The following is a 17,353-nucleotide window of genomic DNA, read 5'->3' as shown; positions in this document are numbered from 1 at the left end:
GTAAAACTTTTTTTTTAATTGAAAGGAGAAAACAAAACAAAGAGTCTGAGGGGAAAAAACATAAAGGGTTAAGGTTCACAAATAAAATACATTCAAAGAAGAGCATGTTTGAGTATATATTATGTATCCCTTCAGTTCACCCAATGACCCCCATCATCAAGTCCCAAAAGAGCCCATCATGAGCCCATCTCCCTGAACTGTCCCTTTCACCTAGCCAATATATTTTTAACAAAATAAAATAAATGGTTTCCTTGTATGCTCTTGACAACATCATAAAGAAGTATGCCATATTCCAACATGACAATTTGGCAATTGATATTTCTGGAATATTGTAAAATATGGGACCTTTTAAAATGGGGCATCCTGGGGGTCCCGGCAGTATATGGTGCATACCGTGCAATGTCCATTTCTTGTCACCCTTTACTGCCAAATATCTAATAAAGGCAAAATGCCAGAAAAACAATCTTTAAGAACCCAACCCATTATTTTTAATGCCATGACAGATGTTGCTGCAGTTACTCACAGATGTAAGAGATGCAACTCACAGCAGTCACAAATGGATTACTAAATTATAGATTTAAGCTATAGATAGAGGTTCACATAAACAGCAGATGTGCATGTCAGTGTGTGTCGTACTGGGGCACCTGTAATCATTATCAGTGAAGGGGTTCACATTCCAGTACACTAATTACAGAGTGGAGGCATTGTGTGCTTTGATTTCACTAGACCCTGACTGTGCTGCAACCACAGTGCTGCCCCCCTGCTGCCCCATCTCTCTTTTTTTCTGACTCTCAAAATGCATGTCTGTACATCCTTTGTCCCGCCTCCATCGCTCCTTTTCAAACTTCTCGCAGCAGCCTTTTTTTTTTTTTCCACTTTTGAGTCACTTGTAAAGACGCTTTTAAACTAGCCAAAAAATATAGTTGCTTTGGCACAACTACTCGAACAGAAGATGACCAAGCTGCAGCGGTCGGAGAGGTCAGTTGTTTCACATAGTGCCTAAAACGCAGTCACAATTCTCTTCCTCTTTGTTAAGGCAGTTGTGATAAACTGCACTTGAAGTGTTCAACAGACACTTTAGAGCTCAGCATGGTCCCCGCACCAAACCGTACACTGTCTCCTCTGCGGCTATGTGCACAACGTCTGCAGCAATTAATGTTTACATACTTCATCAAACTCTTGAAGTCGAAGAGAGCAGGAAAAACTGCATGTAATGTCTCTTTGTTAAACCTTTCACAAGGGATGAATATCCCCATATTATAGCATGTTCATTGTTGTATACTTCTACTTCCTTATTACAAGTTCTCATGAAAGGTGTTGGCTATCTAGTTTCCAGTGTATTTTGGAAGGAAACAGAAGAGAAACTGATTGGTTCCAGGTTACCATAGACCAACAAACCAACCATCACCAAAGCACCGCACGCAGTCATCGCACCTGCAGACCTCGATGTTTCAAAATTTTGAGACGCACACACCGGAATTGCAAAGACCAGCACGAGAGCCATAATTCCTCATCGTTTGCCTCAAAGTCCGAGGTCCACTGCCTCTGTATCTCAGCCGTGTTTTGAGACATTTGCATCATTGCGACGACCCAAAGGTCTGTATCACCGACTGGATCCGTAATGCTTCATGTCACTCATGGGAATGCGCTGCACTTAAAAATAAGTGGGTCAGGTACAGAATCTGGTTGGCGCCCAGTAAAAGTGGCTATTATCTGAACTGGCCTTAAGTCTTCATCCCTTAGTTCTTACTCAGTAATACCAGTTGAGAACAGTATGGTAGTATTTGACTGAGAAAGATGTATATGCAGATAAATGTTGAAAGGAAAGCAGAGGAGATAACAGAAGTGTAGTCTTTCACTTGGATCCCTCTTTATCCACATATGTTTGGGTGATGGTTCCTCTACATCTAGCTGATTAATCTTCCTCCACTAAAGAATATTAGCTGGTTCTGGTCTTAGATAAGTGAGACTAAACACCCAAACCTTATCAAGTTACAAAAGTTTAAATAGAGGAGCTGAAATGAAACATTTTAAAGCAACAATAGCAGCCTCCGTAAAAATCTTCTTCATCTGTAGCATGCTTGTTGGCGTCTGCAACAGATTTCTGAGCCGTGGCCTCTCTGAGAAAAGACAGTGCGGTGTAGCAATAGTGACTCTCAGGTTTCTCTCTGGAGGCACGCAGGGCAGTTGTCTTCTGTCTGGAACACACTGTGTTATAGCCAGTGGTTACCTGCTGTCAGGGGAGTCTCCAAAACTCTGCAGCATTCCCTCACATACGAAGTGGCTGTTACTATTGCTGGCATGGACCAGTCTGTCGCCAAGTTATCTTGACCTAGCTTGTCCGGCTTGCCGTCATCTTTTCATTGCTTCTGTTTTTTTCTCGGTTTCGTCCAGCCATGAACTCCTGTACTGAAATAGTGAAACATTTCTTTCTTGCTAAATAAAAGTTCTTGAGGAGTTCTTGCACGTCTGCAGGAGAAATATGTTCATAATGTTCTCGAGGAGGAAAAGTATTTTTTGCTGTTATATCATGCCATAATTCAAATTATTGCTCCAACATTAGCACCATAATTTCAGTTAACAGCGTTTGGCAGAGGTTAAGAGACCCCAGCTCAAACACCCAAGAAATCCTTTCTGTTACGCAACCACTTAGTGGAAACGTCAGTAAGCCTACTCATTTTTTCCACCTATCTGCTCCACTTGAGCATTAGTGGCTTTCAAAATTAGCTACAGTCTACTCTAACATATAGAGTGATCCATCAGTCAAGAAGGAAGTTTTGCAATGCTCAAAACATCTGAGTCTCAGTATTGGCCTGGCCTTGCCCCAGCTGTCCCCGTGCTGTTTTATGCACCTCTTTTCCTGCTCTTCCATGGTAACACAGACTGATCTCAGGTCACAGGGGTCACAGTATATGAGCAGACATCTGGACCAGCAAACTGGTCCCAACATCACTATAGGGAACAAGAAGAGTCAGTTTTATCGGTTTCAGAAAGAATCTGGAGGGACAGAAGGATGTCGTAGCCCTTTAACAGTCAGAGTAGCTTTTTCTCCCTTATCCATACCGCAGCCTTACTCGTAACCAGGGCCGTCCCAGGTCCAGTAGGTTTGTGGTGCTGGTGAAACCCAACCTGGCCTGGTTCAGATCAAGCGTTGACAGCCTGCCGTGTCACAAGCGCCAAAGGTTTATCACTTCCCCTCTGCTCCCATCTTACTTCTTCTTCCCCTCGTCTTTATTTTCCTATTCTGCTCTCCAAAGGTTTGTCTTTATTGGCCTCCAACTGCCATGCTCAAACACTTTTTTCCTCTAACAGTTTGTCAAAGATTCAGTCTATCAGTATTAGTTGTCTTTGCTCACTTTGTCATGTTCTTTTAAAATCAAGTGTCTTTGTTTTATGCTCTTTTTTTATTTGTCAGTGAATCAGTTTCTACTCCGAGAGAGTCAGTCAGCACTGTTGTCAACAACAATGAGTTGTCAAAACAAGCAATTGGATCAGAGGGACAATTTTAGTTTTGGTTACACTCTTTTACTGTGAAGCATGATTGGATGGCTAAAGTCATAATTGGCCGTCTTTGCCATGTTGGATCATTTAGGTCGGAAAAGTGCTCTTAACCTCATGTACCAATGCAATGGACTTTTACCATCTTTATGATCCTGCTCATTAAAATTAACTGTCTGGCTGTAAAAAATAGATTTCCCCTTTATGTTGCCTTCTGGATTGTCTTATGCACTTCAGATCTAACATGAGAAATTGCCCAACTTTTATCCCTTCCCCCTGGTGTTTCACTTTTTTTTTCTTCAATCATATATTTTGCCTCTCTCCTGCTTTTGTCAAAGCACTTGGCATTCCACATGTGAAGGCATGAGTAGATCAAGGCTCTCGGTGTAGCAACCAGTCCAAATACACAGCAACACACATAAATCATAACGTTCATACTTGGAGCGAATTGCACAATTTGAAATATTACGGTATAATAGATAAGCAAAAGATAACTATCTGTTATCTTTTGTTATTAGATTATCATTTCTCGATATAGAGGTGTTAATTCATATGTTGAACTGTCTGAATAGCTGTAAATATGATTTGATATCTGCTTTATTAGATCCTAAATTATAAAAGTGAGTCAGTAATCAAAATTGCCTTGCACTTAGTGCCACTGAGGGAATACCCCTCATTTATTAGGGCATATTTTTTAACAGATCCCCTAAAAAGAACAGCCTGCCTCTTTCAAAGTAGGCCCATCAAGCCTCCGCCTTTTGATCAATCCAATAACCCCCCTACCCCTTCCCATAGGCATTTTTTAACACCATCATTAATGAGCCTCACCTCAACATCTCGTCTTCTCTGAGGTGACAGCCTGTCTTGTTGGACCCCGATCCGAGCCCATTACCACCCGGGTCTGGTAGCGGACACAGCCTTGTAGGGACCTCAAACACCGTGCTCCTGTCCATAAAAATACAAAGAATGGGGCTCTAGCCTGCAATTCCGCCCTCATTTACCTTTTTGACTCCTTTGTGGACGCCTAGAATTTGTACTTTTATAGGCGGTGGAGGTCAGGTGGATGAGGTCTTCAGGATTATTTACCCCAGAGTGCTTGTCTCGCTCACAGAAGCACCAACCTGCCCTCGCCTTCACCCTCACCTGGGCAGCTCCGGGCCTGTAAAGCACAAACATGGGGAAAGTGGGTTGTGGGAAAGGAGGGGGGGGGACTCTTCATGAACTCACAGATCTCATCACCTCTGAGTATGCTGTATCTCCGCTAGCTTTTGCTGATGATTGAAGGAGATGCTCGGAGCAGTGTGTTTTAAAGAAGCCCCAGGGCTTTACTTGGGTCTTCTGTCTGCAGAGTTTACGATCCGCATGGCTGACTTCAAGGCCAAGTGAATCTGCCAGAGCTGTGGAGGCTGTTTTGTGATCTTCTTTAGCCAACAAGTATATCTCCTTATTCACCAAGGTCTTATGAAAAGAAACTAGAGCCTTTTGTCTGTATAAACCCTCTAAAACAGGACATTTAACCTGAACTGACTGAAGTTTTAAGTCTTAATTTTCACTGGTGGTTGCTGTGAAAAGTGCAGCTTCCTTGCCAGGGGCCTGACGGTTCCCCTGCTGCCACAAGTTCTTCTGGTCCTCCCTATTATCTCCCTCTCCCTGGGCCTTGCTGTTTGGTCCCTGGCTTTTATGGCAGGGTAGGAGAGGGCCATGAGGAAATGAGGTGACCCCGGGGTCACGAGTGGAGTCAGGGGGCTGGAACCGGACCACGGCCCTGCCAACCCCACTCTCTCAGGGCCGGTTCGGGTCGAGGCAGGCAGAGCAAAGGAGACAGGGGGAGACTGGGGACAGGGTCCCTTCCATCCTTGACCCCAGCATCATATGCCTTTAATTAAGCCAGATTTGAATTTGTTTACAAGCCCCAGTAGTCTTAAATCTTCCGGGTCTTTGGCCCCCCTCCACACCCCTCATTCCACCATCCCCTCATACCTTGAGTCCTTCTTTTCTTCTTCTCTTTAATATGGTGTCAGACATCTATTTATTGTGCTGTTTTAACTGGTTTTTAGAAACGGGTTACAAGCTATTTGGGAATCCACCAAATAGGATTTGAGGGACACCCCTCTAAGATGTTAATCTGTTAGCGATATGAAAGGCCGCTCACCCCACTAAACTCCCCCTCCACTGGAACCTGGGGGCTCTTTATGGCCCCATCAGGCACCCGCATGGACGACTTACTGCTGACCTTGTGACCTGGCAGTTGAAGCCATATGAGGAGGGAATCTTTCTCTTGTCCCGTTCCCTCCTACTCTCCTCACTTCGGCCTCATTTTCTACCCTCCAAATCCCTGATGTGATTTTTTTTGTTTGCACTAAAAGTATTTAAATTCTTCAACCTTGAAGCGGGCTTTCATTTGCTGTGTTTCATTAATCACTCAATCAACTTATCGAGTGTATAATCGGTAATTTTATCCGACCATTTATTTTGGCGTGTTTTTTGTTGGAGTTTAGGATCCATGTCAAAGCCATATGGCAGTATATAATGAGATCTCTTCTTATCGTCTCGATGTCTGAAACTCTTCATCTCTAACAGGCACCATTTATTCATTCTTTCGCCCCCAACTGGTCTCTCATGTAAAAGATTTACACACAGCTCTCCAGCCTTTATTAGGGCGGTACCAGCGTGTTTGCTATACAACAAAAAGTCCTTCGACTGGCTCCATCATATTAAAAATTTACACGTAACTGAAGAGCTGTTACACTAGGCTTACTAGCATGTTAGTAGCCGAAAAGCTTGCTGCAAATGGCCTGGTCATGGGGAGTTGGGTGGCTAATTGGATCGGTTGGGTTAAATAAATGTTTTAGTTCTCCCCTGCGCTGGGGGGACCTGGTGGCAGGAGCCTCTCATCTTGGCTGAGGAGGGGGAAAAAAAGACAGATGAAAGGGAGAGGCAAGGAAAATAAGGAGGGAAATGAGCTCATTTATGATAAAGATCAAATTTGTTCAAAGTGTATTTTACACACAGGTGTCACAACTTAATTTACGCAGATAGTGACGACAATAAAGACAGAAGACAAAAAAAGATTAACAAGTAACAACAATGAGATTTCTGTAATGATAGCGCCTAACACAGAAACTAGTGTGATACAAGCTTTTAATGAGAACTTTGTAATTGCAGGTTCCAGATCCAGAGGGGAACCAGTGACCCCACCAGCTACAAGAGTCTGGGAGACTGCTTCCGGACCATCTTCCGCAGAGAGGGGTAGGTTATCCACGACAGTTGTTGCCAACTAAAGTTAAAAAAATAATGTTTTGAATTAGGCTTCTGCCAATGACATCGGTTTTTCTTTTCCTTGTGTACAGGGAAGAAACACTTTCTCCTTTTTCTCTGTGTTAAGTGATATTAATTGTCTGTAATAATTTAATGTGATTCAAAATACTTGAATGATATCGCTGTTTGTTTGTTTTTTTAGCCTTATATATCATATTCCTCTGTGCCGTAGACCTCTGTTGTCCAAAAACTATTACTGTCAGACTGTCATATCAGAATATGATATATAAGGCTTTGGATACACACACGATACTTGTAAGTATCGTGTGTGAGAAGGATCAGTTCATTGTTGGTTTGGCTCTGCATATGAGATTTGTTGACAGTAAGAATAATATAGAACATGGCCAGCCATATCCTTTAATATGTCCCTTAATCTGCAGTGTGAGGCAGGTTTGCACACAAATTCATACAAATAATGCATAAAAGCTATCTAAGAATACAAAATATGCTAATCTAAAGAAAACATTGTAATGCACAAGAGTCAATGTCCAATCCAAAGCTGGCCAACGGTGACCAACACTAAATGAAGTATTATGCACTACACTATAAATTAATCCAACTGGTATTTGTTATGATGTAGCTTTAATATTAAGATTGTACACCTTTGTATCATTGTAAGTAATATCACAATCACAGTGACAATACATAAGGGGAAAAAATATGTAGTCAGCATTATTATGAGTGACATTTATAATTTATTCAAATGTAACTAAACCACATGGTGGCAGGTTGGTCTAGTGGCTGGAAAGCTTAAAGTGTTGCAGGTTCAATCACTTAAAAACAGCTTATGTGTCTGTCAGTAGCCATGTGTACTGAGGAAGTATCCTGCAGCAAGTCACTGAACATACATTATCACTCGCTGTAACTCAAACCGGATAAAAGCGAAGCTGTCGGTGCCTTAAAACCTTAAATATAAAACTTTCACAACTGACTAAAAAGACAGTCGTCCTGCCACGCTCCCTCCTCCTCTGTCTTCCTTGTGACAGGTCTGTGAGACAGTGCAGGCGTAGGAGAAAGTGGTTGCCACTCGGTCTGTTTACGGCGAGATGACAGCTTTACAGCGGATATAAAGTTGATCTGCTGCGAGGTGTGAGCAAGCGCATGGTGAGAGGCCGGCCAGTGACAGTTGGAAATCCTCCGTTGGCTGTAGTTCAACAGACACAGCTATCCTGCTACAGTAGCTGTCCCCTTTTCACCCCACACACACTCTCTCACAGTGTGAAACTTAATGCCTTTGCGCCTGCATGCTTTTTGGGTGTGTCCTTTGGGAGTAGGTCCGCGTGAATTTCCAGAGAACTCTCTGACACAATAAAACGTTTGCCAAATTAAACGGCATCCATGCCATCAAGTGTAGGCTATACAACTGTAGACACGCACAACAAAGCCATGTTATAGAGTCCCCACAGATGGAAGATCCACTTTCGTGTCAACCAATTATCACTAACAGTATATTTTTGCTGAGGCTGTAATCACTCCCCAGTAGCACATCATGGATTACCTCCAGGCCAAACCACTTAGTTATAATTTATACAAATAGTGTTAGGCCCCACTGTTGTAGAATTATTATTAAAAATAAACATCTCTCGTCAGCTCATGGCAGGACTGAGTTAACACCAGGCCTCACTCTCTCTCTCTCTCTCTGAGGCAATGAGGGAGAAAACCTGAGCTCTCAGCTCAGAGCGCGGTGATTAAACTGAGGAAAGACATGGAAATGTGCACATGTGAGACACCATCTTTAAGAGACTGTGAAGCCTGGACACCATAACTAGACCTATAGACTTCACTTTTTGTACAGCAGCAACATACATTTTTGTTTTAAGTGTGTATTATTTCTGTTTTAAAAACTGTTAAAAAAAATGAACTTTGCCAAAATTTTACATTTGGTTGCTATTAAATCTGGAAAATACAGCATAAAATCTTGTTGCTCTACTCACAAGTGTGTGACAGTGTGAACTACGCTCACCAACACTCAGTTGTGTATTGCCTAACAAGCCACGCTCCTTTTTCTGTTGCATGTGGGTGCAGCAGCATGAGCATGTGTTAAGTGTTTCCGTCTGGAGGCAAACAAAAAGACTCTATTCTCCAGCATTCTTTACCAGTGTGGTATCCAGAGACTGGGTCGGGACCCAAAGCACGGCCACAGGAATATTAAAAAGGTCCATGCATTACAGCAGAGCGTGTTGGACTGCGTACAGTAGATCAATGACTAATGCCTGGAGCTAACGCTGCAGGGCTGAAGGGGGGAGGGGGTGGGGGGGTGGTGGGGAGATGACTCCAGCTGGGACCACCCATGCAAAAAATATATACATCCATGGAAGTGTGCAGCAGTGCAGATAAGCGTGTCCACCAAATGACATATGTGCTTGCTACAGTGAAACAGACAGGGTTTGTATGAAGAGCAGCAATCAGGTTAATAGTATTTCATTCTTACAAATTAAAAAAAAAGATGAGCTTGTGGATTTTCACAACACGGTTCCACTTTTCACTTTATTTAGAAATAGGATGAGGTATTTTAAGGTATCATAATACACAAAACTCCCCTTATGGATTACACTAAATTCACTGAAGTGCATTAGGATGTATATTTGTACTGTAGGACCATATTGTCAGAGCAGGAAGGAAAGTCTCCTCCCATAATCTGTTTTTAGTAACCCACCTGCAAATATCCCGTCACCATGGAAATAGCACGTTTAATCATACGATTGACTTTTCTCTCACTTTGGATGTGAATTAATAATAATAATTACTACCTCATGATGTGTGCAGGATACACCAACGCATGTTATTATGGATCCTATGTTGCATAAAGTAGTAAAACGTGTTTTGGCGCTTTCATCTCGTGAATCTGGCTCACTGTTAATTATACTGTTATTTAGTGACAATGTCAAGGTTACAGCAGACACTGGGAAAGTGAAAATATTTGCAGATGAAGCATGCCTGTTGTTTACATGTTAAAAAGTTCCCTGGGGCAGCTCATATTTCCCATGGATTTCCTTACAGCAGTGCCGTGAAAATTAATAGAAAACAACAGAGGCAGCCACAGCCAAAGGTTGCGCTTGAGAGAGAGAGAGAGAGAGAGAAAGAGTTTCTGATAAATATATGCATTTAAACGTATCTACTGTTAGGAAATAATAAAATGTAGCTCATTGCTATTATTGGCCATTTTATTTAATTAGTCTTGTCTGGGTAGTTCTGTCAGCGCTTTTTTAACAGCCTCCTCTCCAGATGGATGGAGGCTGTTAAAAAAGGAAAGGTTTATGAAAATTAAAGACAAATCATACACACAAGCGCGTACAAACACACACCTACTACACACACACACACACACACATATCCAGCTTCGCCCACGCCCCCCCAATCCACCACTCTCCTTCAGGAGGCTATTTGTTTAGGAAAGCCAAAAAGGGACTAAGTGTGTACTTTACATTGGAAATCAAATTAGGATTCAAATGATGGCCACTCACTAGAGGCCATATTTGTTCTGTAACAAATTTCACTCCTCCTTCATCACCTGGTGGCTCCCCAGTCTGACCACACCCGGGAAATCTGTGGCCACCATTTGCATGGACAAAGAGAGCAGAGGGAAGGGCCTTCCGTCTGACTGAAATAACTTGTTTACACAAAGATACAAGGGTTTAATTTTTTTTTGCTCGTAAGAGGGATTTTCCTGCAACATAATCCCTTACTCCAGCGTTATGATTGCTCTATTACCCAGAGCCGGGAGCACGTTTGTAACTTCAGGTGTTGATGAAATAGGTCGTCTCTGTCACCTGATGACAAGTGTTTTGATAATTAGCCGTGGTTCACTGCTGTTTTTGGAAGGCGTTCTCGCCGCTGTGCATTCTGTGTAAGTTTAATGGCCTGTCCTTCTCAGATTATATTCAGTGAAAATGTGCGCCAGCAGCATAAATATTTACACTCAGATCCGATCTACCAAGATCATCTCTGTTGACTTGTAGACAATGTTGCCACAACAGAGCTGGTGCCACTGTTCACAGGATACAGTCGGTCACGCCACGTTGTCTTCTTTGTCCACAGACCTGTGTTCAATATCAATATGCACTCCCTTATACTTTCTCTTTCTGTCTCACCTGCAAGCAACCTGGTCCTGATCCTTTGCATGTTTAAAAATATTTTTTTATTTGTTCCCACGTTTGCATGCATTATGCATATGCACCAAGATAAATACCAATGCCTTGATATATAAAATAGTATATACATATCCTAGGATGGTGTCAGGCTAGCATGTAACACAGATGCATTCAAATACACATTTACATTTATACTTAAAGTGTTATCACAATCATCTTACACATAACACACGCACATCCCTCTTCCCAACCCCCAAACCCGACCGTCAGTCCATCTCTCGATAGATCTATTTGACAACAAGAAAAGTACATACAAGGCTGTAGTCACCCAGTCCTGACATACAGTAAAATTATCTAGGCTAAAAATATAATAAAGCTAAAAGCTTATTTCCATTGCACTCCTCTAAGGGGGAAAAGGTGGGTAAGATGCCAGATATTCACGTCTGGCAAGAGCAGTTAAAACACATGAAATAACAGTACACAATCCAATAAACCCACAGACAAAAACAGAAAAAATCTTAATACTCTTAATACTTTTCGACTTCCCTACCAGGCTCTCAGCCTCAAGCACATTAGTCCCTTCTGAACAAATAAATCTTTAAAAAGCAGATCACAAATATTTACTTCCACCTTTTTAAAAAAAATGACAAATAATTTACTAAAACAGCTGGGAAGTGTTTCAGCAAATATTACTCAAACCGGAGTAAATAATACATTTGTCGGGAACCTTTTTTTCAGTTGCAGATTTAGTGTGGTTGTAAATATACAGCACTCAGACTCAAATTTATTATTGTATTTGTTTATTTATAGGTGACAGTGCACATTAACATCAACATTGACACTTTAACATTATTAATGTAAATGTGCTGGGGTTAGCTCAACAGCTAATTTGTAACAGGTGTCCCGACTCAGCTCAAAATTAAAAAAAATGGATAAAAACCTTCATACGTAGCAGAATTACAGTGAAAGTAAGAGGACAGAGTAACAATCTAAACAAACTTAATTGCAATATGTTCATCGTAAACAAGCAACATATCACCTAATGCGACAGTGTGGCTCACTGATTCTTTTTTTGGACAATAGCACAGAGAAACAAGTTATATCAAGCTTTTAATATGAATTAATTGTTGTTTTTAGTAGGAAAATATAGAATATTTCCACCTTTATTCTTAACTAGCCTGGACTAATAAAAATGATACTGTGACTTTAAAGGTTTCCATCGATTACGTCATGCAACTTACTGTAACTTTAAACATTGTTTGTTCCTCTGAATTTCCAAATAAATAGCTAAATGTAGTCCAGAACTAGGAAGCTTTGAACAGCTGTGAACAACTTATATATTTTGCATTTTCCATTAACAGAAATTTTAGCTCATGGAAAAATGTCCCATTGATAAAGAAAGAAGGAAGTGTGGAAATGTGAATGGTTTCTGACAGCTGCTGACCGCAAAAAAAAAAAAGTCATCCTGGCACAGCGACAGGTTTGTCGATTGTTGGTTTAGGTTTTCCTGGTACCTTGAAGAAATTAATGGCCACACTGTTATTTTTTTTGATTTATGTCGTTCATAGTATGAATGTACAATTAGAGACGACTCAAAAAAGTCACTGAAATTATGTTTAATAAAAACAGTGTGTACGATATTATCATCTGATATATTGCATAAAGTTTATAGGAATACTTCATGGTCCATATCAAGCTAATGCACCATGTAACACTTATCTATTCTTGGTGGTTAGTCGTTAAATTATGTACAAAAATGCATGAGGGTGGAGATAATTATTTAATTGATCCCTACAGTCTCTTAAATATCTGAATTGGTTCCAAAATGTACAGTAAGATGTTGTGTTTACTGTTTCTCTTGTTTAAAGATTTCAACCTGTTTTACCTGTTTCACTTTGACACAAACCCCTTAAAACAACATTTAACAATGAGAGCGGAAGAAAAGTAGTTTGCTGTTGCCAGTGACAGTTTGTTGTCAACACAACAGCTAATGACTCAGTGGTATCTGATGCTTCAGACGTGCTGTAAACCACACAGAGTACTTTTTCATAGTTTATTGGGGCCTCCTAATGTCACAGATTTGAGAGAGGATTAAGACATAATGTGTACTCAGAAAACATTCGAGTACCTGTATAATTTTCTTTGATTGACAACTTATCTAACATCATCTGCCCAAGCCAGTTAGAGTAAACTACTACAAGTTCAAACAAATCAACTAATACACCCATGTTTTCACTGACGGTGACGGTGAGGGAAATGCACATGTATGCACTTCTCAATGTATACGAAACAGGCCTCGTGCCCTCATTTGCAAAATAGAAAACATACTACAATCCTCTCGCATGTACGGTCCAAGACTGGAGTGAGGCGTTTATGGGGAGTGATGACCTCCTCTCTTTCATTACATTCCCCGGATTTACCCGCATGAGTAAAAACATGTCATCTTTATATAGAAAAGAATGAAATGTAGTTGTAAAATGTTTGTTTTAGGTTAATTAATGTTTTTAGATGCATTGTATAGTTGAGTTTTTGGGTAGAAATTAATGCCTGACTCTGAAAGATTCTTCAAAAGAAAGATAATTTAGACTTTTGTTTACAATTCTGAAACATCCAATAAGTGTGTCTTAACATGTGTGTTAAAAGGGAATTTGCATAAATCTAACCAGACTGTCCATTCACTCTGTAAATATACTCCATAAAACTGATTGCTTACAAAATACAGCCTGTGTAAAATGTAGGCATACATTTCTATATACATAACTCACTGTATCATTTTATTATTTTTCCTGCCTCCAAGTACGCTTTAAATCATGGCTGGACATATAATTGAGCTAAGGCAAACGTCCAAATTGACTAAAATTATACAGCTACCGTCTTCTGAAACATCCAGTATATCAAAAGTGGAAATAAACTCTTAAATCATTTCCTCCGCAGATTCCTAAAGAACATGTTTACCAGGGTTTGTGGTTTTAAAATATATCCTAGTGGTTCTGTTGCCAAATAGCGGCAATGTACTTTCTGTTTCCATTTTGTGAACTCGGTATTAGCCCCGCTGTCTACATTTAATATTGTCAGAGGTTTGATTCCTGCAGGGGCCATGTTGAAGAACTGTACCAGGGAAGTCTGTGGTTTTTTGAGTATGAGTATATCATGTATGAGAAAATGACCCTAGTCTTGGGCATGGAGACTACACATTTTCAACAGAAAGAGTTACAAAGTGGAGGTGTAGAGTTTTAAAGATGTGGGCATTTGCCAGGCAAGAAAGAAAAGATGTTAATTGGCTGCATCATGGGAAATGTAGGATTTAGACTCGTTCTCAGGACTTAAAGACTCTCTTGCTTTCTTTGTGACCTTTCCTTTTTTTTAATGTGTCTTTTATAAGTCCTCCAACTTTATATAGACGCTGGAGCACCCTTTTCACTACAAATACAGATCTTTTTAGATGGATTTTCTCACTGTTCCAGGAAGCCATTGGTTTACGTTTATTTCCAAACAGGATAAAACTCAATTAGCAGACACTTGATACATGTCACAGTGGAAAGTCCGTATTATAATTTCATTGCAGGGGAATGCAGTTTAAGTGTAGATTCACTTACAAAGTTTGTACAGCATTATGAAATACAAACAGGAGCGCTTCTGGAAACACCCTGATGAAGGCAAACATTGCTGTATTTTCAATGTATTAGCCCATATTTATTATAGGCTTTTTACCTTTAAACATCCACTTGAGTGCCTGGAATTGGATTTTTTTTATGCTGCACTCAACCCCATGGATGAGGGCACGTTTTATCCTCTTTAAAATTTATACAGCATTATTTTATTCAAGTAGTGCAACTTTGACAAAAAATTAATGCAGACTTGAGGTTCATTGTGATGGATTTCAAGAGTATGCCAATCGATTTACAGACATTAATTGAAACCAGTAGCTACCTGGAGCAGTAAAACAAAAAAATACAGTCAAATTTCAAAGACACCTCCATGGTTTGTTAAGTGGTTAGCTGTTATGTAAAATGTACATGATTTGAACCACTGCTGTGGGAATAGTTAGACATTGTAGGAAACGTTTATTTGCTCTCTTGCTGAGAGTTAGATGAGATTTCCCTTGAGTGTGAAGCTATAGCCAGGGGACAGTTAACTTAGCTTAGCATAAAGACTGGAAACATTCAAAGGTGAAGAAATTTGCCTGCTAGCTTCTCTAAAGCACACAAATTAACACCTTATATCTTTTTTGTATAATTCGCACAAAACCGCGGTGTAAAAACAAGTTGTGGTTTTACGGGAGGTTAAGTCTTCCTGGAATCTAAAGTAACCTTACCTTACCTTTTGGCAGCCTAACCTTTTTTTAGATGTGGAAAAACAGTAACAGTCGTCATATTTACCTGCGTAACCATTTTATTTTCTCTTTCTACAGTATCTTCGGCTTTTATAAGGGAATCTTGCCTCCGATTGTGGCGGAGACTCCAAAGAGAGCGGTCAAGGTGAGATAGAGGATGTGCATGTTGGTTCACAGAAAGCCGCAAAGCTTCTGGAGGTGTGATGCAAACATCGGGCTCTGGTTTCACTCAGAACTGCCATATGAAAACACTCCAACCGCAGTGGCTCTAACATGGTACACCCATGTTAATTAAACACATGACGCCTTCCACACCGTGTCTGCCTTCTCAGCCACTCTATTTGTTCTGTTGGCCTACCAAATATTGGCTTACAAGCATTTACAGCAAGCCTTCCCCTGAGCCCTATCTTTTGATATGTTTGTAGGCAGGCTTAGCATCTCTGGCTCCCTACTAGTATATAATGGGGTGCGAGGGTGGGGGTGGCCTGATGCCTGATGCCTGGCATGGAGCTGCTCTGTAATGAGATGCTGGAGACGAGGATGTGTGAACTTCAAAAATAAGCGCTCACACTGAGAAGATGGGGTAATCACTCACACAGCGAACAAAGCTGGCTGATGGTGAGAAATGTCTGGAGCAAAGAATTAAAGCAAATTAAAGCTCCGATTAAGACGCCTCTGCTGGCATTTTGCCCCTTTTGCTCAGATAAATAAATCAGGGGATGTTTCTCCTTTCAAGAATGTGCATTAGACTTTCCCCATTTACAGACTGTGGTGTAAAAATTTTAAGTACTGCATAATTTTCAGTAGATACAAAGCTCAACCAAGTGTGTAATAACGTGTATCCTTGTGTATACGCGGCTGTGTATTTGTGTGAAGATGTCAGTTCATGAATGCATTTTCTGACAGCTCATTTATCCCCATCTTTCCACTGTAGTTTTTCACCTTTGAGCAATACAAGAAGGTGCTGAATTTGACCCCTTTGTCTCCTGGCGTGGTGAGTCTTAGACACAGAAACACCTGGATACACTCTCACCTGAAAAATAAACACACACACACACACACACACGCACACAGAGAGCAGGAAGAACATCAGACCCAGTGTCAAAAATCGTCGTTTCACCTCACCTGCCAGAGGCTGGTTTACGAAAGGCAAATGCCAAGAATAATTTTACCAGCCAAAAGTTTTCAATGCTGTTTCATGTTCGAATGCAGCTAATTCATGAGTACACTCAGATAATTTATTACTCATTCACTCTGATGTGTCTACACCTGTTATGCAATATCATATTATTGTAATAATAATTGTAATAGCTCTAAGCTAAATAACCATTCAGAGTTTACTATTATGGAAAATACAAAACTGACATAATGGCAGCTTTCCTGCTTAAACAGAGAGCCATCCAACATTAGACAGTATAGAAAATTAATCCGGCGTAAAATTTTGTCAGGTGTTATACACATATGAAAACATCCTAGATGACTGACTAATGAATTCAAATGTCTGGTATCATAGATGGAATAATAAAGGTAACTAATAGTCCATGAACAAAGTTGAATCAATAACATACGGATACATTTTAGCTTGTAGAGTTTAAAAAAAAAAAAAAAAATTACAATCCCTCTCTAAACAAATGGAGTAAACCACATGACAGACTGTTGATTTTGAATCAGTTTTTCTTACTTCTAAAACACGAAAGCTTCACTTAATTAGACGTAGGAAGCATTTAAAATAGATTGCCTCTTACGTGAATGGGTGTGTAGCTGACATTCAGGGACATCAGCTGATCAGGGGTGGCTCTAAAAAAACCTCATGTCTCTGCCTGAACCCATACGATATAAGTTTCACTCCAGGCAACAGAGCAGCCAGAAGAAAAGGTTGCAAAATTGTGGTTGTTGACACTCTGTGTAAAGCCAATGTAACTGGCAGCTTGTCAGGAGCCTTTTTGGTTTATTACAGAGGCATTGTTTTCTTTTGATTTTATTGGTTCCAAGTGTGAAAGAAAGTATGGTGATTAGCACGGACAAAATTTGAAAGTGAGGGAGGAAAAAAAAGTCAAAAGACTGTATATAAATAAAATTCAAATGTAATCTTACTAAAATATTACAAGCTCAT

General features: G+C 40.4%; 1 protein-coding gene across 5 annotated transcripts in view; it reads left to right on the top strand.

Annotated features, from left to right (window-relative positions):
* slc25a21 (solute carrier family 25 member 21) overlaps positions 1 to 17,353 on the top strand; it is a 114,648-nt gene that overhangs the window by 70,607 nt on the left and 26,688 nt on the right. For all 5 annotated transcript variants that reach the window (XR_010931789.1, XM_067613762.1, XM_067613763.1 and 2 more), the window contains 3 exons: positions 6,664 to 6,747; positions 15,319 to 15,385; positions 16,175 to 16,234. Coding sequence is in view for 4 of the 5 variants with exons in the window: in XM_067613762.1 (XP_067469863.1) it covers positions 6,664 to 6,747; positions 15,319 to 15,385; positions 16,175 to 16,234 (211 nt within the window). In the remaining variant the exon portion in view is untranslated. The remainder of the gene's footprint in view (positions 1 to 6,663; positions 6,748 to 15,318; positions 15,386 to 16,174; positions 16,235 to 17,353) is intronic.

Source organism: Thunnus thynnus, chromosome 16 (genome assembly GCF_963924715.1).
Source record: "Thunnus thynnus chromosome 16, fThuThy2.1, whole genome shotgun sequence".
In the NCBI taxonomy this organism is placed as follows: Eukaryota; Metazoa; Chordata; class Actinopteri; order Scombriformes; family Scombridae; genus Thunnus; species Thunnus thynnus.
The sequence above is the reverse complement of the archived record's forward strand: the minus strand, read 5'-3'. Positions and strand labels throughout refer to the sequence as shown.